This window comes from Pecten maximus, chromosome 6 (genome assembly GCF_902652985.1).
Source record: "Pecten maximus chromosome 6, xPecMax1.1, whole genome shotgun sequence".
Classification (NCBI taxonomy): domain Eukaryota; kingdom Metazoa; phylum Mollusca; class Bivalvia; order Pectinida; family Pectinidae; genus Pecten; species Pecten maximus.
Window position 1 is genome coordinate 32,202,169 of NC_047020.1, and position 26,089 is coordinate 32,228,257.

Consider the following 26,089-nt stretch of genomic DNA (forward strand, 5'->3'; position numbering starts at 1 on the left):
GATAAACGAATATTCTAATGCTATCGTCAATTTAATATAGCTTTGAAGGGGAAAGATATTTTTGAAGATATGAATATTGTACCGATTTGAATGTAGTGCCTTTATACATTGAGTCACAATGTGACACTTTATACAGCACCGACGTTCTAAACGGATATACACGTACTGAGAAATAGTTGTGGAAATATTGGGATATATTCTTAGGAAAGCCTTGTAAGATTTTAGAGAGTTTCCGCAATGTCCCGGTACCGGCATGGATCGCCTCGATATACGATACAAGGGGAAAATTACTCATATAAACCACACACTCCGGGAACGGTAAGTAAACGTAGTGAAATAGAATAGAATGTCCGGGAATAGTGGACTCCGGGATTTGTGAGAATACGTACTCATGATCAGATCAAATAGAAAATCCGGGAAAGGTGAGTACAAGTATTCGGATAGACTAGAAACTCCGAGAATGGTGGGTATAAGTATTCAGATAAACTTAAAACTTCGTTAACGGTAACACAAATACTCGAATAGATTAGAATATCCGGGAATAGTGATACAAGTTCTCGGATAGAATAAGACCTCCAGGAATGGCGGGTATAAGTATTCAGACAGACTAGAAACTCCGGGAACAGTAATACAAATAATTGCATAGATTAGAAACTCCGGGAATAGTAAGTAAACGTACTGAAAGAGAATAGAATCTCCGGGAATTGTGTGTACAAGTATTCGGATAAACAAGGTACTCCGAGAATGGTGGGTATAAGTATACAGATAGACTAAAAACTCCGGGAACAGTAATACAAATAATTGCATAGATTAGAAACTCTGGGAATAGTGAGTAAACGTACTGAAAGAGAATAGAATCTCCGGGACTTGTGTGTACAAGTATTCGGATAAACTCCGTGAAAGGTGATAATAAATTCTCGGAGAGATGAGAAACTCCGGGAATGGTGGGTATAAGTATTCAGATAGACTAAAAACTCCGGGAACGGTAATACAAATACTCGAATAGATTAGAATCTCCAGGAATAGTGATACAAGTTCTCGTATAGACTAGAAACTCCGGGAATAGTGATACAAGTTCTCGTATAGACTAGAAACTCCGGGAATAGTGATACAAGTTCTCGTATAGACTTGAAACTCCGGGAATAGTGATACAAGTTCCCTTATAGACTAGAAACTCCGGGAATAGTGATACAAGTTCCCGTATAGACTAGAAACTCCGGGAATAGTGATACAAGTTCCCGTATAGACTAGAAAATCCGGGAATAGTGATACAAGTTCCCGTATAGACTAGAAACTTCGGGAATAGTGATACAAGTTCCCGTATAGACTAGAAACTCCGGGAATAGTGATAAAAGTTCTCGTATAGACTTGAAACTCCGGGAATAATGATACAAGTTCCCGTATAGACTAGAAAATCCGGGAATAGTGATACAAGTTCCCGTATAGACTAGAAACTCCGGGAATAGTGATACAAGTTCCCGTATAGACTAGAAACTCCGGGAACGGCAATACAAATACTCGGATAGACTAGAAACTCCGGGAATAGTGATACAGGTTTTCGAATCTCTATTGAAGCCTATTGAAATATCGAATGACTCTGCTCAATATAGGCTGGAAACTACGTGTCTTGCACTGCCTTGCAGCGCACCGATTGACTCGACAAAGGGTATTCAAACATATCTGTATATGTTTTTTTTCCCTTATATTGAAGTGATTTTAGATTCTGTAATTAAATTATTTACATTTTTACTATCAAAGGTCCAAAAGTGGCCCTGATAGAAGATTTTAAGACTTGCAAATAGAATTTAACAATTAAAAAAATATCAAACGGAATTTCTAAGTGCATATGTATTCAGGTAGAGATACTCTATCAGGAAGCTAAAGACCTATCTTTGATTGTGCGTTAAAACAAGTATATTAATAGTATCACCGGTATTATTGATATTGTTGAAATTATACATGATACAAAATATTGATTGAAACACTAATGGGACAACTAATTATGTTAATGTTTTAAATTCATATGTTCGTTGGTATGGAATCATTTATCACCTCTTTTGTAGCAAAAGCAGAGCAAAATTTGGCAGGCAAACCACTTCTCTTAAGGAAAACTGCAAAATATATGTATCACCAAACAGGAATCTTCAACAACATGTGGTATGGGACTATTGGGCATCACAATGCTTGGGACTGGGGCCGGGGTGGGGTGTCTCTATTCTTCTGCCGGGGGATGGGGTGGGGGGAGGGGGTCAAGACAGCAAATAACAGCAAGACACAGTACCGAGTGTTGAAAGGCGAAAATTTGAAGCTTAAAATCGTTATCATTTTTTTCACAAAGTGGTATAATTCTGTAAATAGTCTACTTTTAGGTATTAAAGACACTTTGCTAAGTATTTCGTATAGAGAGAGAGCTGGAAACAAGGTTTCAACTTCTCCTATTTCACCTGTGTATTTTACTGTTGTTCTGTTAACATAATATAGCTAGAACGTGGTATAATAACACGAAGGTCGAATTTGTACTTTACGTTAACTAATTATAGATGTTGAGGTTTTCACCTTGCACGAGCCATAATTTCATACATTCTTACACTCATTTACACGTTTCATTGCCAAACGGCCGATGACGCACTGTACTCTATATATTTTTACGTTACTGATTTTGCTCGATATATAATTATTCTTTCCCGCGATGGTAAACTTACTTTAATTGATCACAACCATCACACAGTGAAGTCAGTCTCAACGTATAACAAATACCACCACTAATACAACCATACGTTTGTGGCCTTTTAATTAATTTTCTGAATATACGTATGCAATATATAACTTAAGGCTGAAAGCACACCGATGAAAGTGTTTCAGTTCGACGACAATAAATAGCCATACCTCCCAAGAGAGGGCTTGGTACAGTATTTGTAAATATAAACCTTAAACTCTCCGAGGACACCGCCTCATAGTACTAAGGACATTCCTTTATCGGCATGTGAAAAGGTTTTGAGACGCTGTAAATCTCATTACAGAAATAATGCCACTGAACTATTGGAAGTATTGTCGGGTAACTAATCTTTGATTACCTGTTAAACTGCTCTGATAAAAGCAGTGAAGTGGCGGTAGCATGCTTTACGAGTTAAGGGTGTCGCGTTTACTTAGCACGGCGCGCGTACAATGTAGCTCTGGGGTTCCGGAGCCCGATGGCCGACTCCGATATTAGTACACACTGTATACACTACACGAGTTTAGATACCTGCGGTTACAAAGTGGTCAATATTCAATCAAAACTTGTAAATAACTTATTAAACACGGCCTTTAATTCATTAAGTGTTTCCATTGTTATAAGGATTACAGGTCAATGGTTGGGTAATACTGTACATATCTCTATCCGGGGGCTGGTCAGGTGTACATTAAGTCGTTTATCGATCTTTCCCTCGAGGAATTCATTTAAATATTTAGAGTATGTGTGACACAATAAGAGGCTTTTATTGGTGTATGAATGCTATACACGCTAATTACAAAATCTGCGGAACTAGCGAAATCGTTATACTCATTGAGGATGGCTTATGATACAATAAATACTTTGAATCAATCGCTAAATGTTTAAAGTTATTAGCTTCTTTGTTTTAGTTTCGTATCTTTTTAATGGGTTCCATTACACTACACGGGGATCATCAGTCTTACTTCTATCATATTTTCCCCTGGGTGAAATTTCTAGCGACGCATTCGTTCGTGTTGCAGTATGCAATCACCATTTTCATTATTTGTAGTGGCACATACAATGTACGAGTGATTCTGGTGTTCATGACATCTACAAACAATATTTTTATCTGTGTTGATTTAAATATTACAGCCATCTATGTTGCACATATTTGATATTACTGCTAGATGGCGCTGTGTTCATGATTTTTACCAGCTATATATATAGTACTACGTCATAAGTGATTATACCAAAGTTGCTACTATTTGATACATGACTGAGAAAACTCCTCTTCAGTGATTGGCTACGATGCCTCTCAAAGTTTTCGACTAAAATGCAATATTAACCTGAAAGCGACGAATTCCTGCATGAGAGGCTAACATCGCAAATTAATGACCTCGGCTGTAAATAGTAATAGGGAATTTCCCGAGTATTTTTGACCAATCACAGAGAAGGAATGTCGATCATAGGGTTATAGTTATATAAAAATGGCAGACGAAAATTGTCACTCGTGTCATAGGCTCCGTTATAACCGGAACAAGGACGAAAAGCCCCACCCATCAACCAACCAATCAATCAATCAATCAATCAATCAATCAAAACATGTGTGGCTTGAAAATAAACGTTTTGACCGTATCTAGGACACTCATCTACCAAATTTTGTTGTAAACATACATATACAAACACAAACATCGATCAGGATGCATACGTCGATATAATCCGGGATAAATTCATATCACAAAACAGTTGTTGACCTGTTTAGGTTAATACAAGGAATTGTTAACCTGAGAAATGTGATATTACGCGAGACTTAGTTGTATGATGTTCCCTGACTTTACCAGAGTTAATAATAGCGATACAATCATCAGTGTTACTAGAAGTGCTATTTCAGCCAATCCTGTTTATGTCAATAATCTTTCCGCTCACCTTGCGAAAAGCCTCAGTCAGCCGTACATCAACGTCACAACTTCAAAACTCTTACAATAAGTATACATTATAAGAGAGAAAATGATTGAAAGGGAGAAACGTGCAATCTAGAGATCATTGATACAGAATTTCACGGTTGAGTGCGTTTTATTGCTTTTAGAATAGCCAATAAATGTTTGCCATCAAATTATGCTTATCTTAAATATTCATTAAATATTTTACCCTCGAATGATAATTCATGTCGATTGCATCGTGTGGCTATACATTTGAAATCTGATCATTCTACACAAACAGCAACCAAAGCCTACTTATGTAACTGAGTTTTAAATCATAGCGACGTTATTGGATTAAAATGGCAAAGGGCTTCGTATCAGTGCAGGGATTGTTGAATTTTTGTCTAATCGTTTAATCTCCGATAACTAGTACAAAGGATCACACAAAACTAGCGGCGATTAAAGTTAATTTTTATGCAGCGCACAATCGAAAGTGATTTACCTTTTTGAAAATACAAGGATAAAGATTTGCACAAAACACATGCAAGTGAAAAGCATATTTAAATAACGGATAATGGCTATAAATCTGTATCATACACATGTTTCGTCATTCGGGGATTCGCAAATTATGCCAAAAGTCAAAAGTATGTTAATCTAGATGTTTACCTCAAAGTCGATCTATAAAAACTTCAAAATATGGAATAGAAGTCGCACAAACCCCATGATACATTTTGTCACCTCTCCATCATTTCCTTTTATCTATTTCAATCGCCTATTACACTGACGAGTCCTACAAGTACACTCGTGAAAGATACCAAATATTAGCCACACTCGTAAAAGATACCAAATATAAGTTACACTCGTGAAAGATACCAAATATTGGTCACATTCGTGAAAGATACCAACTATTAGTCACACTCGTGAAAGATACCAACTATAAGTCACACTCGTGAAAGATACCAAATATTAGCCACACTCGTGAAAGATACCAAATATTAGCTACACTCGTGAAAGATACAAAATATTAGTCACACTCGTGAAAGATACCAAGTATTAGTCACACTCGTGAAAGATACAAACTATTAGTCACACTCGTGAAAGATACCAAATATTAGTCACACTCGTAAAAGATACCAAATATTAGTCACACTCGTGAAAGATACCAAATATTAGTCACACTCGTAAAAGATACCAAGTATTAGTCACACTCGTGAAAGATACCAAGTATTAGTCACACTCGTGAAAGATACAAAATATTAGTCACACTCGTAAAAGATACCAAATATTAGTCACACTCGTAAAAGATACCAAATATTAGTCACACTCGTGAAAGATACCAAAACTTAGTCACACTCGTGAAAGATAACAAATATTAGTCACACTCGTGAAAGATACCAAATATTAGTCACACTCGTTAAATATACCAAATATTAGTCACACTCGTAAAAGATACCAAATATTAGTCAAACTCGTGAAAGATACCAAATATTAGTCACACTCGTGAAAGATACCAAGTATTAGTCACACTCGTGAAAGATACCAAATATTAGTCACACTCGTGAAAGATACAAAATATTAGTCACACTCGTGAAAGATACCAAGTATTAGTCACACTCGTGAAAGATACAAAATATTAGTCACACTCGTGAAAGATACCAAGTATTAGTCACACTCGTGAAAGATACCAAATATTAGTCACACTCGTGAAAGATACAAAATATTAGTCACACTCGTGAAAGATACCAAGTATTAGTCACACTCGTGAAATATACCAAATATTAGTCACATTCGTGAAAGATACCAAATATTAGACACACTCGTGAAAGATACCAAATATTAGTCACACTCGTAAAAGATACCAAATATTAGTCAAACTCGTGAAAGATACCAAATATTAGTCACACTCGTAAAAGATACCAAATATTAGTCACACTCGTGAAAGATAACAAAACTTAGTCACACTCGTGAAAGGTAACAAAACTTAACCACACTCGTGAAAGATACCAAATATTGGTCACACTCGTGAAAGATAACAAATATTAGTCACACTCGTGAAAGATACCAAATATTAGTCACACTTGTGAAGTACAGCTGTTACCACTGATGTCACCTGCTTATTTACTGTATAAACCTTTTTAATTGGTCTTTGCAGTGACTGATTGTTGAATGAAAAATATTAATTGACCATGTCAATTAATATTTTTCATTCAACAATCAGTTGCATTAGATACAAAATTACCAGTAGAGAAAGTATGAGAATGCTTAATGCACGTATTGGAAGCAAAAGAAACTACGAAGAGTTTGATTCCCTGTGGCATATATGGCATTCATATTGTGAAAAACCTAAATAGAATTTAGACTTCCAAGTAATCCCTAAAATACTAAGCTAACCCTGGGATTGTCCGGGGCATTACGGAGATTACCGCGTCAGATAGTCGGCGGGTATGTGGTGTATCAGCGCTGTAAGACAGACGAAATAAAACAATAAGTCGATTTGTGTATTATGTCCGACACAAATGTCTATTGTTATCATTGATCGTTACCGATCAAGGTAATTCTGTATATGACATACCTGTGCAGGTGCGATAGCTCAATCAATACCGCCATTGATCCTTACATTTAAAAACTGTGCCCTAAATACCCGTTTCTGCCATTAACACACAAATATCAAAGTAGGACAGCCAGCGAGCAATATTTACACAAAACGTGGTTGTATTTTAAATTAGAAGATAAAATGTATCGGAAATTCTACAACAATTCAGCGCGTTTTGCACTCAACAGCTTATTCATTTAACAGTCAGTAAATTACATTCTATGGGAAAACCGGGTGATATATCAAAACTTATACATGTATATTTTAAAACAATATCAGCGATATTTAATCAACAATATCAACTGCAACCTATTATATAGGGTCAATTCATAAAACAGCAGTTCATGATATTAACGTCCCGATAACAAAATAAACATTGTGAACAATCGAATACGTATTCAACCTTTTTTTTTTTTTTCATAATTCTGTTGTATCTGGTCCTCCAAATCTTCCAACATTCCGTTTAAATATCTAGATTACCTAATATCGGGACTCGTCAGTGATGCTAGGAACATTGAGGAAATCATATACAGCCAAACCGCGATAACTCTGATAACTCGAAAACCCTGCTGAACTCGAAGTAAACATTCAGTTCCGATGCTAATTTTTTATGTAAAATATATTCTCGGTTATCTCGAAATCTGACTTCGAGCTAACGAGGCTCTGCTCTAAATAATCTACTAAAATCTTGATTTTTTTGATAAATTTGAAGAAAAAAAACCCCAGAATTTGAATGTTTATATTTTCATGACAATACATTTTCTGTAGATGGCATCCATTTGTCATCTTGGATTTTGGACTTGCATTAAACGAACCTTTATCTATCACTCTAAGTACGTCATCTTTAAAACTAAGACGAATTGGAAGAAACCGTTAAATTAGTAGGAATACCTTGGTTCTTTGATGTACTGCGAGTTATAACGAGTAAAAGATAACTAAGTAGCCAATATAATTCAACTTACTTTAAAACAGGAAAAAAAAATGTCAAAGTTATAAATCAATGCAGTGCGGATCTCTAAGAATTATGCATTGGCATATACTTCAACTTAGGCGGGAATCAATTCAATTAAATCAGATTTAAATTAATACAAATTGTTCAGAGCCAGAGATTTGATCTTGACCTTGGCACATCATTAAGTATTTGTTTCCTCGCCAAATGTTTTTATCTCGTATGGCTGTGACACATACCAAACCGAGTCGGTTAAGTATAGTATATACAGGTCCTAATGTCTTCTGTATACGTTTTATGTTTTGAAGATTCTTAAAACTTATAACAATTTTTAGTTTTGCATTTACGCATATGGAATGGAAACGAATTCAGACCACTTTTGTGGTATTACTATGAATGCCGAGTCGCTATAATAAAATAAGATTAGGCTTCCTTAGATTGTCGTCATGCATTTTTAAGTAGACATTTTGATTCCAGTACTACTGTGACACAATATGACGTCACAATAAGAATACTTAGGTGGAAGATACTAGTAGCAGTAAACAATATGATTGATACCACAATAAATATGGCAGTTGTCACATTGTGATGAAAAAAAGAAAAAAAAAGATAGTAATCATTGAATATTTATGTTTAACTTTTTGTCATGAACGCTTTTTTTTCTTTTTTTTTTCCAAATTGTAGCAAGATGATTTGAAGGAACATTTGCGGAAGTTGGGGTTTTACCGAGAGCCACCTACACCTGAACTACTCAGCGAGGCACAGGAAGTGTACCACAAACTCAAATGGCAGTCACCGGAAGACGATTATGGTAATCCCCTCCCCTGCCCACCATCCATATCAAAAGAAGGACTATTGGATGACGATGTATTAGATGAGCTTGACACGCATGCACTCGAGGTAAAATCTGCATGTGATAAAGCACTTTGGCAAAACGGTTTTCATGTGAAGTAAAAAAAAAACCGACACGTTTATGCCAACACACATAGTTTTCACGCTAATGCTTGAAGCGCGCTTGTTTTCATCACACAGCTTAATATTTTTATATTCTTTTTGAACATGTTGTCTCTTAGTTTTTTTATTATGTTAAGACAGAGAGCGCGCCCGGAAACAATTTGGTACATGCATTGTAAACATCATTATTATGTGACTATTTGGTTGCCCATGACCGTTGAAAGCCTTTTTCGATCCAGAATCATAAAGTTACTGCAAACACATTGGTCCTCGAAATTATTATATATGTATGATTAATTTTTAATTTAAAACTAAAACTCTATATTTACAGACCGGATCGAGCTACCTAACTCATCGTATTGCACTTCTAGTAGAATTCCTCATTCGCCCAGCCGAGACAGACGTGGAGAAGGCCAGAGTTCTCACGAGGTAATGTAAAAAGGAATAGCGAAATAGATTACATGCTTACCCATGCTACAATACAGATTTGATGCATAAACTTCCATATTGTGACAAGGGAATTTCTCGAAAACAAAACAACAATGCCATTTCTGTAGCAATGGTACTATTGGCAGGGCATCGTTTCCTTCATCTATCGATATTTTTTAATTAAGGTTAATGATTTTATTTCTTAAACTACGCTATCTCTGTCTCGTCTTTCGGGAATCGATGTTTTTGCATAGAATAAAAATGTTTCCGAGTTGTTGTGAAGAACACATGAGGAGTTCCGAACGAGAATGTTCGTTTAGCAAATATTCAGAGAATACAAAAGATGTAACATAACCTGCTCACCGTTCCCCTTTTGAGCGTTTAGATTAGATGGTCATTTCATATATAATACATATTACATAAAAATGTCAAAAATGTCAAATGTAATTACACTTATGATTCGTACATACACGTCATATATATTTAAAGATGGCTAGCTCGATGCTTGGACGACGATTACATCAGAGACCTTCCACGATCCACATGGAGCCACGCGGAATCCACCGCGATGTACCTATGGAAACTACGAAGACGTGAAATTGATTATGATGAACTTTTCCACGTTCTTTGCAAGTAAATATGTTTTTGCCTTTTCTGTAGCTACTGGTGAAATTATAAAACATTAATGTATTATTAATATTTCTAAAACCATTCCACATTAGAGCGTCAATCAACCCAATATCATGTCAGTTTTACCAATCGAATATAAGGTCACACGTTTTCCCTTAAGGTGCACTATCTTTTGACACAATCTAATGAAAATCATATGTATATAGATATATATCTTATTCTACGCTCCTGTTACGAAGAAAGCACTCTGCTAGTTATGAAGTGGAAATTGGTACTCATTAATGTTGATATAGAATCCCCAGACTTGGCATTCAACCCCACAGTGAGAAGGTATTTATATGAACAACGTGACACATGTAGATGGACTTGAGATCCAACCCACAGTCAGTATATATTAATGACATGTACAGTATGTTACATGTAACACATATAATGGTACCGTAGGTAGGTCATGTGTGCCAGGTCCCTGTGGTATACAGTAGCATGCATGTGGCGTTCCATACATATATAATTTCATTTGGTTCTCCTAGACACGCCGGACTTAAGTGTTTCGCTGTGACGGGATGCGTTCGGAACACAATAAAATACGAGGTCGGAGACGATTTCAAGGAACAGAAAAAAACATGGACAGTTGTGCTCCTGGATGGACAATGGCGTGTGATGGACGTCCGTTGGATCTGCGAAGCGGCGTATGGCGTTCTGAAGAACAACTGGCGTCTTATCGAAGACGAAAACGGCAAAGTCAGTCAGCGACGTGCCATGCGTGAAAACAGAGGAACTTTCAAGACGCACGTGCGGTTCCGGGATTACTACTTCTTGACTGAACCGGAAATGTTTATCTACGACCATTTTCCAGACGATGAGAAATTCCAGTTGCTGGCACGACCACTGACGTATGAGGAAGCAAAGGAAGCAGCCGCCTTAAGATCAGACTTCTTCAGACATGGCCTTTACCTTAGATCCCATCCAACGTGCCGTGTGCATTGCCCAGATGGAATTGTCACGTTTGTACTGGGAATGAAAAAGAAGAAGAGCATGGCATTTGTTTATAAACTGTACAGATCCAAAGGGAGCCGGGAGGTGGCTTCTACTTCGCGAAACACCCTGGATAGATACGTGTTTCTGGAACGTGACATCGAGGAGGGTGACATTAGCGCTACAATCAGGTGCCCAGTGGAGGGTCAGTATCTGTTCGAGTTACACGGAAGTGAAACTAATGAAACACACCATGCTCTGTTAGTGACGTACATCATAGAATGTACTGGAACATCTGCCAGTTGTAAACCGCTACCACCAAATATGAGGCAGGAGTGGGGTCCAGGAGAGGACACCAAAGATATGGGGATGACTGCTGTCACACACAAAAAGGGGGAGGTAGAGGCGGAAGACGGAGATGCAGAAATAAAATTCACTTTACAGAAAGACTTAGAGTTCCGTCATGACCTCATTCGGGGAGAAAAAGACGAACCAGTATCCAGCCGACATATCATGCATTCGATAGAAAACGGAAAGATGGCAATCAATTTGAGACTGCCCTGAACCTGGTGAGTACTCATTGAATGTCCTTGCAAAAGAAAGGCATAAGAAAACCAGGTTTGCTCCGGCATGTAGCTACCTTGTGAGCTGCCAGGACGAACCAATTCAAACAAAACCCTTTCCTGACATAGAGGAGGGAAATCATCTCGGACCAAACGAAGACTTCCGGAAGATGGGCTTTTCTGAGGAAGACCCATGGCCATCGTACATAAGTAATCTTGTGACAGGAGAGTTCCGAATGCACATCAAAAGACCCCCAGGTGTGTACGTATTCGCCACACTTGTTTTTGAGGAGGGGACTGAAGAAGGAGGCGTATGACAATTACGTCATGTGTGATACACAGGATGACACTGTGACCATCACATGCATCTTCCCTAAGCACGGATCATACAAACTCACAGTGTTTGCACGACCACCAAATATCAGCAGTGCTGAAGGTATACCTATTTATGTTAAAATCATTGACGTTGTTCTTCCGACACTTACTGGAATGCCATCCCCGATCCAGACTCCAGCTCCCGAATGGTGTCTAGGCTATAGACTCAAGGCACCACGGACCTTCTACCTCTTGGCACACGAAGTACACAAAGTGTCTCTGGCCATGCCCGAGGCCCGTGCGGTCGCGGTGAAAGACCACCCTGAATGTAAGCTGAAACAGACGGACGGACGGTTCTGGGAGGGATACGTGCGAACAGGGACCACCCGGAGACATGGTAGAAATCCTGGCCACTGGTCGGACGGAGGAAGTGCCATTTAGAGTCTTTACTTACGAGGTGGGTTACTGCCTGATGTTCAGTCCATCTGATACGTCATAACATGGAATGTTCGTTGTTCATAAGCAATAAGAAATTCGAAAATAAATACTATAGATTTAGTTGAAAAAACAAAACAATTGTATGATTGTTATATTTGGGTTATCCATAAAACTTTATGCAACGAAATATATAAATTGCTTGTGACCACGAAAGAAAGAACCCTTGATTATTTCATTTTACAGTATACTACATATATTTTCATAGTTTAAAATTTCCCAGTTTTACCAAAAGGTATTGAGAAAAAAGTAAATGTGTAACGATTTTATTTTATCTACGAATACTAAAATTAGCACCCCTTGGAGATAAACTTAATCATAATCCAATCCTTGTTCCCTTTTCTGATTTGTACTTTGACAATTGTTCCAAAATACACGATTTTGATTTATTTTCCATTATTTCAATAAAACATGTGATCAATGTATATATATTTACTAGAACTGTTAGTGTAATTGAATTGGATTTACCTTGTAGGTTGTATCCAAGGAGGATTCTCTACAGATTGAAATGAAACAAGAGCAACTCTTCCAGAAAGCATTGGATGAGCTACGAGCCCTTGAAGAAGAAAGTAAGCATATGTTTTTTCAATAATATGAGAATAGTCATAGCCATATATCACGTTGTGATCACATTAAGTTCAAAATATATGATCGGCTAGTTTTCAGTGTACCAAACATTTTAATATAATCAGAATATAGTAAGATATCAATGTAGTTGTATTAATTATACGATTTGATGTGCGGAAAACTAAAAAGATAGAACGGGAAGAAATAATTAATTTCACTGACAATTTATCAGAACAAATGCGACTTACCCAGCGTTTGATGCAAGCTATCAAGCAACGAGACCGGACAAAGGTTCTGAAATGGCTGACACGAATGAGAGAGGTCAACGCGGAGAAAATGGCGGCCGAAATCACAAACGGCGAAGCAGTGTTGAGAGAATTGGAAATTGAGGAGGGTATGTTTTCAATCCTAATTTAATACGGCCTAGACTCGCTAGTTCCTTGATTAGTAATTACCTGAGCGTCTTCCACAGACAGTTTTCATTTAATCAGGACTACAATCTTATTTTGCCGCATTTGCTCATTTTTAGAAGGTAAAACATACTTTGAAATTGGCCAATAATTCCCCAATGATGCTTCTGTAATCAGAACATTAACTTTCTGCAATATATTCTACAAAGCTAAATAATTTCCTTCATTCTCTCATTTTGAGAGTGTCCTTTACCCTAGAGCGATGATGTAAGGTAAAATGTTGAGTTTTGAAGCTATCCGGTAACACGTGAATAAGAGTAATGATGATGGAAGAATTATTTATGTAACTTATACCAAATACTTATATATATCTTATTGATAGGATATTCCAACTTGTATTTATGAATATATAATTCAGGTATTTTAATGCACATGCATTCAGATAAGATGTTGAAAATAATACCCATTTATTCAAATGCTGTAGAGTTGCTATAAATGTCTAATATTTTAATTACAAAACTTAAGTTACGATATAAATGAATAAATGAAATTATTTAATGTCTGCAACCTTATTACTGTTTGAATTGTGTGCAGGTATATATAGGTAAAGTGTATTCTAGACAATCGAGATACTATGGGAAAACTGAAATTCTCTGTCATAACCAACTTCTAATTCCATATGAACCCTATTTTAAAGTACTGTTGTTAACGTTACTAAGCAAACGAGAGTAATTTTTCCCTACTCTTACAGTAACATTCATTCTTCTCTATTTCCCGGGTTCGTTTGTCTCAACGTGCGTAGTTTCCACAACTTTATCCCAATGTAAGGAGTTGCCCTATAGATGTAGATTGCTGGCTTATAAACACAGAACAATGATTCGAAATATTTTTATCTCATTTGGGATTTATCCCGGTATAACTCTTCGTAAGACAAAAAGAAACACTCTTCTTTGCGACTCTTGTGGTTCTATTTTCACTACCCAGGTTCTCACTTTGAGAACGTGACATTACTTATTATAGTAACGTGTTGGGTTTTGGCGACGCGCGTACCCTTCTGAAACATCTGGTCTTATTCTTTATGTCCACATGGGTGTTCGTGTTCATCTTTCCCTTTTAGCCTCATCAATTTTGCGGTTCTATTACAGATCTGTCTGTACTCAGTACTTTCGTAGTTTTATCTTCATTTATAATCCTTTAGTCATACCGACTTTATTTCAATATTTACAGGTGGGAAAATGAGTACGTAACAAAATACATTTGCTTGACTTGTTTCAATACACCTTTGTGTAAGGTCATCTTGCAATATCATATTAACAACCATTCCTGTCTCAAACTCACATTGAATTTGCAGTGGGCACATTTCCTCCCTTCTACAACAAATGCTATTCGGGGATTAAATACATCCACAATTGGTAATGAATATATAAAAACAATATCCGATAATTCCTTGTATGATTGCAAAACTTTGAACTTAATGGAATTGTTAAGACAGAAAAAAATAAAACTAAATTGAAGGCGAAGTCTGTAATGCACGTGAATATGTGTCAATGATGAAGGTAAGCCAAACTCTTAACTGTTTACTTCTTATTAGATAAAATAGTATTTTCATAAATAATATTTCCTGGTAAGGACACAAATAAAAAAAACTAGTACAATAATATTATTAAAGACATATCAAATAATGTCCCCGATTTTATGTACAATATTAATGTTGTTGCAATCATTGTTTTTTATATAGAACGTATAATATGTCGCAAGGAGTTACGAAGGGCCACCCGCGCCTCCGAAGGAGGAGCTATAGAGGCCGCTCTAGAGAAGTGCCGAGCGTTACAATTAGAAGAGGAAGATGGTGATATAACATCAGCAAGGGAAATTCTCTCAAATATGCTGGGAAGAAAAGGTAACAGTAAATACGTTATTCATAGCATTCTTTTTTGCTATCATCTCTGTGGTCAATCTATTTTCAGAAAGTCTAGTAAATTAACTGCAAATATAGTAATATGTGTAATTGATTTTGAATTCACAAAGTTCATTCTTACAAGAGACAATATATGCTGGTTTACAGTCCCAAAGCAAGAAGTTACCGAGCAAGAGATCGTAGCAACTGTAAGCAAGCCTCGGGAAACATACCAGCAGCCATTAAATGCAAACAAAAGCTTTGAAGCTGGAAATAGAAGTTTTGATGCAGGGAACAGGAGCTTTGATGCAGGAAATAGGAGCTTTGATGCAGGGAACAGGAGCTTTAATGCAGGAAATAGGAGCTATGACGCTGGAAATAGAAGTTTTGACACTGGCAATAGAAGCCTAAATGATACTGCTCCGATTCACCTAGTAAGCAAAAACAAAGGACTTCACATCTATGTCGTACAGGATGATCAACTGCCCATACCGGACTTCTCATCAGTAGGTAGGTCACTATCCCGTGGTAAAGTGTCACGTGAATATTGCTTACTATATCGCTTATTAACATTGACAACATTTATTTTGTATATTACCTTACCTATTTAAAAACTTTAGTACCGCTTAATCCATATGCGTAACCTATTTCGCTCTTTGAAGTGTCCGGATTTTATAATAAATGGTTATATTTCAGAAACAATGACATATCGTACACGTGAAATACCTGATTGTACAGGTGCAGACACCTGTTACATGAGAGGAGGTTCTACAACCAAATGTTCATGTAAAGGTACCACAAATCTGTGTGCATAACCAATATCACGTGACCACTCGTGTTGTGTCACATTGTGATTTTACATTTGATTTTTTAATACTTACTTCACTTACAATCACAAGACCAATCTTTAGTTACTTAATGTCAATTTAGTTTCACTTCAGTTAAATTCAATAAACATGATAACAGGAATAATATTAAAATCCACAGAATCGAATTAAAATACCTATAGCAATATCTGCAGATGACCTTAATACAAAGGGAAGTTAACTCTGATGGTCTTGCGATTGTGCTGATTACGATCACCTTAACTTCACATAGTATATACCTAATACATGTACTTAATTATCTACTGAGATATTTTCATTTAAACTAAATAAAATGCGTACTACATCTAAGTAACAATTCTATCAACCCGACAAAATAGTAATTATGATCAGATTTTTAGAACTTACCAAAACCTACACAATTTACGCTATATCCACCTTCCAATTTATTTTTCATCATCATATTGCTAAATCAAAAATGTATAAATAATCAATTGTATCACAACGGTTTGGTGCATGTATTTAATTTTCGGCCACCTAAGTCATCATTTCAGGACCCTGTGGTTAATATTGATATTTGTTGGTATTGTTAAATACTTATATAAATATATAATTTATGGGTTTTATTTTGTGACAAGCAGTATATAAGCTGTCGGCGATGTAGTATCTTTAAAAATTCAAAACACCGTGAACATATCTCAGTTAATAATGCTAGTCCCCCCACTCATCTTCATCATGTGAGCTTTTCATATAAATCATCTTCATTTGTTTCTTTGACCCCATGTGAAATATTGAATAGAAAACGACATTCAAGACAGCAACGAAGAAAACAAAACCGTAGAAGAAAAAGAAGAGAATGAAGAAAATGAAAAGAATAGTGACCTTAACTTGGATGCAGATGATAGTGTTGAACAATTAAATGCAATGGACGTTGCCTCGCCATGCGTGTTAAATACAACAAAAGACGCTTGCCTTCAGACAGATGAAACTGGTTCACGATCTGAACCAATAGAGCTGAACGGCTCTGGTGGAGTTCATATATACATCACACAAGATGATCAGGTTCCACACCTAGGCAGTATAGGTAAGGAAGACGCTTTGTATTTTTTGGCTACGGCAATAGTAACGAAAGCGGTTCTCAGCTTCACGCGGCGACCATACGCCAGAACCTAGTTGGAATAAAGATTTTATCGGCAAAGGCATATTCCTGTCGTTCATTACATATTGCTGCCATCATTAAGCCGGTTTGCATTGATCATTATACACTCCTTCAAAAATTCATTGCTTTATTTCAGTTAATTTGCTGTTACATTTCCTTCATGCATTTGTTTCTTCACTTTTATCTTATGTAGTTGATAGTTCGCCAAACATATCGCCATCAAGTTGGGCACTGTTTTATGCTATCATGAAATATCATTAGTTCGGTTTTATGTGATTCATGACATTTAATAAGCCCTGCGTTCATTCATGCCACAAAGATGCATTTAACTAATTTCACGTCGGTATTGTTGTTTTGTCACTTAAATTTGTTGATTGTGCCAAACATTTCGCCATCCAGGTACGTGGGCGATGTTTTATAAGCATATAACATTAACATTACGTCAGTATCGCTGTTTTTATTTGTTTTTCTAATTTTCGTTCGTTTGGTGTTGTAAACATTTCACCTCAATGTATTGTGATTATTGCTGTATCAATATTTGTGTTTATCTCATTTGTTTTATATATGGTTAAGCGCTATGACAGCAGCACGCCTCCATACTTGTAGTGTCTTACGAACCCATCAATATGTATACACATGCTACAATCTCTAATCAACGAACATATCTATAAATTACAAAAATTATAAATAACTCAAAACCACAACTAAAGTATCCACTAATGTAGCATGCTTTATACAGTAATGCAAAAGTAGTTATTTCCATGAGGTTCTGTCAAATGTTATCAATACTGCCAAAAATGGATCATTGGAAAATGTAATTAAAGTAGAAAATTATTTACATATTTTTTTTATTTTATTATTATTATTATTATTTCTTTTTTATTTCATTTGTGAAAAGTCATCTTTTCCTGATTTTGGTAAAACCACGAAAATTAATAAGATGTGCCGTCATACAAAGATAGCTTCACTTGCAAGAAATGTCAACCAATTCTGCACGCCAGCCAGACTAACACTAAACAGGCTGTTCACGACACGTTTGTATCTGACAAACGTTATCATGTTCTACTTACATTTGCCTGAAGAACGATGATATCAATGCAAATATTCTTAGTGACGCATATATTGTATAAAGGCTTATAAAAGCCATGAGATTGTTTTCCAAAAACAAATGGTCGTTGTACGGTACGATAATACAAATCAGTTGATTTTTACGAACTTCCATAATTCATATGATTCGCAAAGACATCAATAGTCTACGAAGTATCTTAAATGTAAAAAAATAATTCACTTTTATGTTCTTTGCTATAACGCAAATTAAACATTACTGTCTCGATAGTCGCTAAGCATGCAATGGTAGTGTATGCTTATAGGTGCGCTATATATTATTATATATTTTTTATTAATATATATTTTTAATGAATTTGTTATTCTTTTGCATGGACAGTGTATACAGATATATCCACCTTAAATCGTTACTTGTAACTGCATACTTTATTAACTATAAAATGTATCCAAATACTCTAATATTGTATAATATTTGAAAATATGTATAACAAACTGTTATTGCTTTGTAATAATATGTATATGGGTAAGGATACCTTTATTTCCTTATATGGAAATATTTAATCTCTAAGTACATTGATATATCTATATCCATATTTATTGCTGGAGCATGGTATTAAGCCAATATTACTGCCTGATACCTAATTATTATACGTTCTAACTTATTAACAATGCTTCCTTATGTAGTCAACCTAGATCGGTCCCTGGGGCGGGATAGTGGTGTGCAGATCCTCCGTGACGACAGCGGATTACAGTTTGCCCCAGGTAATGAGAATGTATAACAAAATGTACATGTAAACCGAAGGTGACGTATTTGACAGCAATCATTACAAGTACCATTTGTTATTTACTCCAAATTTATATCGCAGGTTTAAAACCACAACTAAACGTTCATCTGAGTCGCATGGTTTAAATAAGTAAAAAATGAAGACCCAGTCACTGTAACCTAATTTATAATCAACACTATCAGCCTTAAAAATACTGCAGCATTTTAACAATCATTTCACTTTTTTTTTTTTTTTTTTATATATATTACCGCAAAATCAGAAGCAAATATTTGTCATTTCAGAAAACTGGTATTGGAATAAAAAAGCTATGTTACGATTTGTGTTTATCCTTGAAAAGTAAACTAACACGAATGTTCAAAAAACGTTATTTTGATTCACTCTGTCTAAAGTTGTATCATGCATGCTGCAGAGTGGAAAATAGCGTCACATTTTGCTTGCACTAGCAATAACTTATTACTAGAATAGCATGTTCGCTCTGGCTTTAATCCTTTCTGACACTACATTTCTGTCTCACATCCCAGAAACGTCCACACCCCGGGAGCCACTAGACCGTGTGACCAGCACACCTAAGAAAGGGAACTCATTCATCCAGACCACCCCCACAAGGATATCTGTACCGAGTATGTACAGCTCAATTAATAACGATGAGGAGGATGGTGGAAATCCAGAAGAAGGTGACGCCGAGCAAAGCTTTAGGGCAGCAGAGGATGCTCTCAAAGAGTTGGAGTTAGAAGAGAACCTGACTAAAGGTAGTTTTTTTTCAATAATGTTTCCATACACAACTGCAAGGATATATGTAGGTATAAATCATCAACTTTTATTTTGGCTACTTTAAAAGTTAATGTCATCTCTGATGCCTTGTGTGGTAACTGTTGTTCACAATGTTCCTTAAGACAATGGTTTCACGAATGCTCTGTTTTAAATTCTTAATTAACTGTTTTTCTTCGACACTGTTATCTTAAGTAAAGTGTATTTAATATGAAGAAATGCCAGTTGTCTTGTTTTTGTCTCTGCTTGAATTTGCTTCTTTTCTGTCGAGTCTTTACAATAATCCTAATGGTCTTTGTCCACGACACTGTGTAGTTAAGAGTATGGTGAGAGACAACATGAGGTCGGCCAGCAGATTGACAGAGACGGAAACACTGCAGGAGGCCATCAACGACTTCAAACGAATGAAGCTTCAAGAAGAAGAAGGGGATCTCTCGTTTGCAGAGGATCAACTAGAAATCATGACATGCGCGAAAGAAGGTGAGATTATACATGTAATACTGTAAACGTGGTTATTTCGTGGGGGGTTAATTGTATATTTCGCGATTTCGATATGTAAGCCATACACCTAGGGGTAATTTTCCCAATCGATCCACCTTCGTTTGTAGTTCGAGATTATGCAAATTGATATCAAAATAATACGTATGCGGGGAATTTTCGCGATCAAAAGGACTAAGTGTTATTAGCGTAAATTTCCCCCTCGCGTTTTCAACGTTTACAGTAAGCTAATAATCAAAATAAGTCAGTTTTTACTTATTATTTCATATGTTTGCATTTGGACAGTTGTCCGGATGTAAATGTTACTGAGGCAAGTATTAGAAATATCACATGAGTATAGATTTAGCACGGTATTGTGTCGTTATCTAACATTGTCAGGCCGGAGCTTGTTCTTTTAATTTTCAACAGACACATAAGAAAATTGCCGGTGTACGATAGATATCCATATATGTGAACTTTCCTGAACTAAGATCAACGAATGACTAAAAGGATGTACTATTGTTTTTTTAGATAACATAAGCCATGCATATGTACCTGTACATTTATAACAAAAATGTCTTAATCATAAAAACTCTTTGAGAAAACGTAAAAGTTCCATGCATACCAAGCGTATACATAATCATACCTAGGTAAATTAAAGTTTTGCGTACATCAATAGTAATGCGTTGCAGTAACTGGTTTCAAACACAGCAATTATGCACAGTTAACATTGATGATATTCTCTATATCATAGCCTACAAACGACACCGTTCATGGCGGTCTCGGACGATGGACGTGTTCAAACATTACTGGAAAGTGATGAAAGACAAATCAGCACATGTTGACGAGACACTAAATGACGACATCGATCACGAGATACAACGATTACGTCACATCAACACAATGTGTAGGAAAATGGCCAAGGCAGCAAAGAACATCGGACGCAACTGGGAAGCTCTCATTGAAAGCGAACAGAGCTTTAACGAGATCCTGAACGAACAACCGGAAGTAAACAAAAGTCTCGGAGAAGATCTCGGTAACACAACCTTACTTCAGCATGAAATGATTGGTGCCGAAACGGAAATGAAAAGTACGTAGATCAAAGTTAGTAGTTGAACCAAAACCGTTAAATAATGGCCAGCAGTAATCAGCGAGTACAACAATTGACGTTATTTCCGTTTATTAACAGATGTCAATGCTATTATATGTTAACCACTTCAATGATCATTTTAAAGAGGGATGTTTGTCCCAAACCAGAATGCGACAAACTATACAAAAGATATAAAACAGCTATATACAATGTAATCTTGATAACTATTTTCAAGCCACTCAAATAATTTCTCTTCATGTAGGCGTATTTCGTTATAACAGTATAAAGAAATAAAAAAAAACAACACATTTTCAAGAGTAAATTACACTATATATCAACGGAAAATAATAAAGTAGGGAAAGCAAGATATAGTTATTAATTGTAACTTCACGCATTGTCACACCCTATATTAACCGAGAGTGTAACATTTTCTCTTAATAGCGACAAACCTCTGAGAATGCTAATTCGTACTCATCACTAACTTTTGATATTGTTCCCACATGACTTCGCACCTCGCTTTGTTTATGAATGTCCGAGGGCGAATGTTAGCATACAGTGAATAAGTTTGAATATACATGTATCATATTTTTCTGCAGTATGCCATCATTTACTAAAACGATTTTGTTCATTTTTGCAAAAGGTGCTTTCGATGAACTGTCAGGATCATTGGACCAAATGTGTGCATCTATGATAGGTAAAGCAGAGATATCAGCACGAGAACTGGAGGCGGCGAGGTATTAACTGTTTATTTCAACCAAGAAAGTAACAGCAATTATATCGGTTATATTGTAATTAATTGAAAAGTGCATTTACTATTCATTCCGTCAAAATATCATTTGTCTTCAACATAATGCGTCAATAACCCTCTATGTGTATGCGTGTGCACCTCACATTTTAACAGACAATTTTCAGTCTACACCCAACAGGCTAACAGACATTTTAAGACTACACCCCACAGGTCAATCTCTGCCGTTTGTCCTAGTGTTGTTTTATGTATTACGGAAAAATAATAGAAAATTTTCGCCCGGGAAAAATGTCTTCCTTTGGAATAACTACGTTTGTATCACATTCTAAATCCACCTTTGCCGTATACGAGATACCTGCAGTAAGGAATTGTAAAGAGTTCGCTACATTGTCAACTTCGTTAAACCCTAATGAAAGTTCCTGATACCAATTATTACGTTATTTTGCCTCGTGGTTTGTTTTAAAAATAGAAAATAAAATCGTTTTATTTGTTAGTTATTTCACTTCTGATTTGTATACAATTATTACTTTATCGATCTCTTGTAGGATGGACATGGAACGAGAAACACTGTTGATTGCACGGTCTGAACGTGAGAGAGCAAGATCTCGTTCACCGGGAAGAAACGCGAGATCGACATCAACTTCTCCGTCACGTGCCGGGAGTACAAGATCTCGCGCCAAAGAACTTGCCATTAAAACGTCCTTCTACGCCCTTCGCACTAACATACTTGATGAGATCCGCAAGGGGAATGAAACTGTGGTAAGTATACGTCACGTGACCTTTATTATGGTAATATTAGCGTTAAATTAGCCAATGACGATACAATAAAAAAATCAAGGACCGTTAAATATATGTATTAGCTAGGTTAAAAAGGCATTAAGTATTCAACCCATAAAATTACCTTTAAAACCATTTAGAATTAAGTATTACTTTCAATTCTATGTAGTCTTTCATAATTTATATTGGTAGTCTATACCTTATCAAGTTAGATCTATTTGAATGATATACACTGAACGATCGATAGTCATAACTCAACATGTTAATTGTCAGAGTTTTCAATACTAAAGATTACAGTACATGCCAATACATACAATGTTATCTCCTTTACCTCCAATCTTATGACAAAAAAATAAATATCACTAATATCAAAACCCCATTGCTGCACCAATGATGTGCCATATATACATTCTATCATCATCATCATCATCATCATCATCTTGTTTTTACTAGTACCTGATATAAGAGAGAAATCTCGGATTAAAATTTTAACCATATTGTTTCACTAGGAGGAAGAGATTCGACAGAAACTCGCTGAACTACAGCGACATATGGCTGAGTTTCATGGAGGCAACAATTCCTCGAGGAATGATTCCCTTAATGAAATGTTCTCTTCCTGGAGCGCAAAGTTGGAGTAGGAAAAACTGACATTCAAAATATTACCCATGTGGGTAATCCGTCCATATAATATGTAGTGTTTTAGCGGGCGACATTATAATGACATACAAAATGTATTGTGTCGAGGAACAAAGACAATTCGTACAGAGCGTTTTAGTGCGTATTACTAATTAGATCATAATTCATGATTAATTATATTAATTAGAGTCAGGATAGAAAGGGATTCATGATTGATGTAGATGCAGCTATTAGCCGAATTTGAGTTCATTGTTTCATGATACCAAACGGCAAACATACCCAATTAGATGCCATACCATATGACTGTAATATTGATTGATAAGAAAATATCGTGAAAAATTGATTTTGTAAACATCATTCATACATAGTCTACAGAAATACGCACCTTTTCTGAATCCATAAACTTTCCAACTATATATAACTTTTATGGAATTTGTAATTGACTGTTTTTTACTGAAAATCACAAGTTGTAAATCCCATAAAACATCTTTTCATATTTTTAATAAAAAAATTGATCTTCCCTACAGAGGCAGGAAATGAGGATGATTGGTGATTCAGTTCCAAGCTTTATGACTTACAATCAAGCATTAACATCTAAACCGTATCGGTATATCATTATACACTTGCCGAAATGATGCGTATGATATCATGCCGATCAAGTCACATAAGTTTAAATCTTAATATTTTCAATTCAGAACTACTACTTTTTTTATTTCATATTTTGTGATTTTATACGTTATTTTGTATATCTAATTTATCAATGTTACTTAATCATTAATCCGAGCCATCATGTTAGTTAAAATACCTTAACATTATCACTTACCATTACCAATTTCAAGTCATGAATATTGACTGAAATGGGTTTTCCATTTATTTGCAAATCTCGATGAGATTTAACTCACCAAAATCAAAATGTACATAAGTAAGCTTATATCAAAACCCTAAAATCTCGAAATTAAGTGGTACCATTTTAATGTTTATATCAAATATTGGATTTTGTCAGTACAGCTATGACCACTAATATTTTGTGTGCTAGCATTTGCCTTACACAGCCTATTCCACAGATACATCCAATACTATCGATTCTGAAAGTTACCATTTCAGTCTTATACCAGCATGTAGTAAAAATAATCAATATGCACACGTTCATTACCATATCACTTAAAGAATTATAAGGCGGCTTTTTATTTTGTTTGATATCAATAGGTAGTTTAAGATGTTCTTCAAAATAGCTGATTAGTTTAGGCTAACATTTATATTATCACTATTCTAGTCAAATCGTTCACACATAAGGTCAATTCTGACGTAAAAAAGATTCTATACATTTTCAGATTTTTCGAGATTTTAGGGTAGGCCTTATGAGGTTTTCTAATGTTTCATGAACATTTAAATATGTGAAGTGCTATTTGATATATTTATCAATTACATTAATAGATACTGTTTTCGAGGGACTTCATTTTTCTTCTTATTTTCGAGGAAGTGATTAAAACGGGGAAAAAGAAATTAATATCAAAAACAAGGACATTATGACCCGATTAATATAAATAATGTCTGCGAACTTCATTTTTTGGTGAATTTTTTTTTTTTTTCTTTTTTTGAAATCGTGAAAATCCGAACCCTCCAAAACTACAACCTTATCAGTATCATGTTGTTATAGGTTTAACTATATGAAAGCAGTGCCGTAGATGATATGACTTTACACTGACCGATATTACATAGCTGTGATACCGTTATCTTACACGGAATTAATTGTTGCTGTTCTTTGTTTTTGTTTTTGTTGTTGAGATTGGTTTTGTGTCTAAGTTATATTCACATAAATCAATTTATTATCGAGTGTGAAAAGGAAATAGTGTAATATTATAATAAAGTATACCCACAATGCATAGTTTGTTATTAAATCTTGGAATTTGGGATACAGCACATGTCCAGCCTAAGCAACCTCCGGAAATGACTAGAGGTAGTAGAGGTAGGTACTTCGATCTCTTACTGGTGTGACCGAGATACGGACGCCCTGTGATGTCGTGGTTGTGCCATAGGGAAAGGCACTTTACCCTACTCCCCCACTTCATACGCGTGACATTTTGTGTCGAACACATCACAAGACATAGATTGTGTAGTTCTAACTAACATCAAAACATATTAAGACACATCCTACGGGAATTTTTATTCGGGTCTCCTAACATTTTCTCTAATCATTTGCATTACGTGTAATATCAATATGAGAACAGATTAAGCTTACATTTCACCTGCTTTTAACTGCAATGATCTTTGTGTGTTGCAGGTGACAGAATACATATAGAAACACAACACATTATCGTAGCATACCTTGTGCTATGAAATATATAATCCTACATAATACAATGTTCTGATAACTG

The 26,089-nt window shown here is 35.8% G+C and overlaps 1 protein-coding gene across 1 annotated transcript; it reads left to right on the forward strand.

The window, feature by feature from the left end:
- The first annotated feature begins 237 nt into the window (after nucleotides 1-237).
- On the forward strand, nucleotides 238-25,595 carry LOC117330142. The gene is given in 20 exon segments (XM_033888362.1): nucleotides 238-318; nucleotides 8,838-9,053; nucleotides 9,439-9,536; nucleotides 10,026-10,169; nucleotides 10,697-11,699; nucleotides 11,701-12,003; nucleotides 12,005-12,397; nucleotides 12,399-12,476; nucleotides 12,990-13,083; nucleotides 13,314-13,475; nucleotides 15,230-15,391; nucleotides 15,557-15,898; nucleotides 17,012-17,296; nucleotides 19,121-19,198; nucleotides 19,743-19,970; nucleotides 20,305-20,469; nucleotides 21,221-21,556; nucleotides 22,197-22,290; nucleotides 22,847-23,060; nucleotides 23,588-25,595. Coding segments are annotated over 20 exon segments (4,605 nt in total). The 3' UTR covers nucleotides 23,717-25,595.
- Nucleotides 25,596-26,089: the final 494 nt, after the last annotated feature.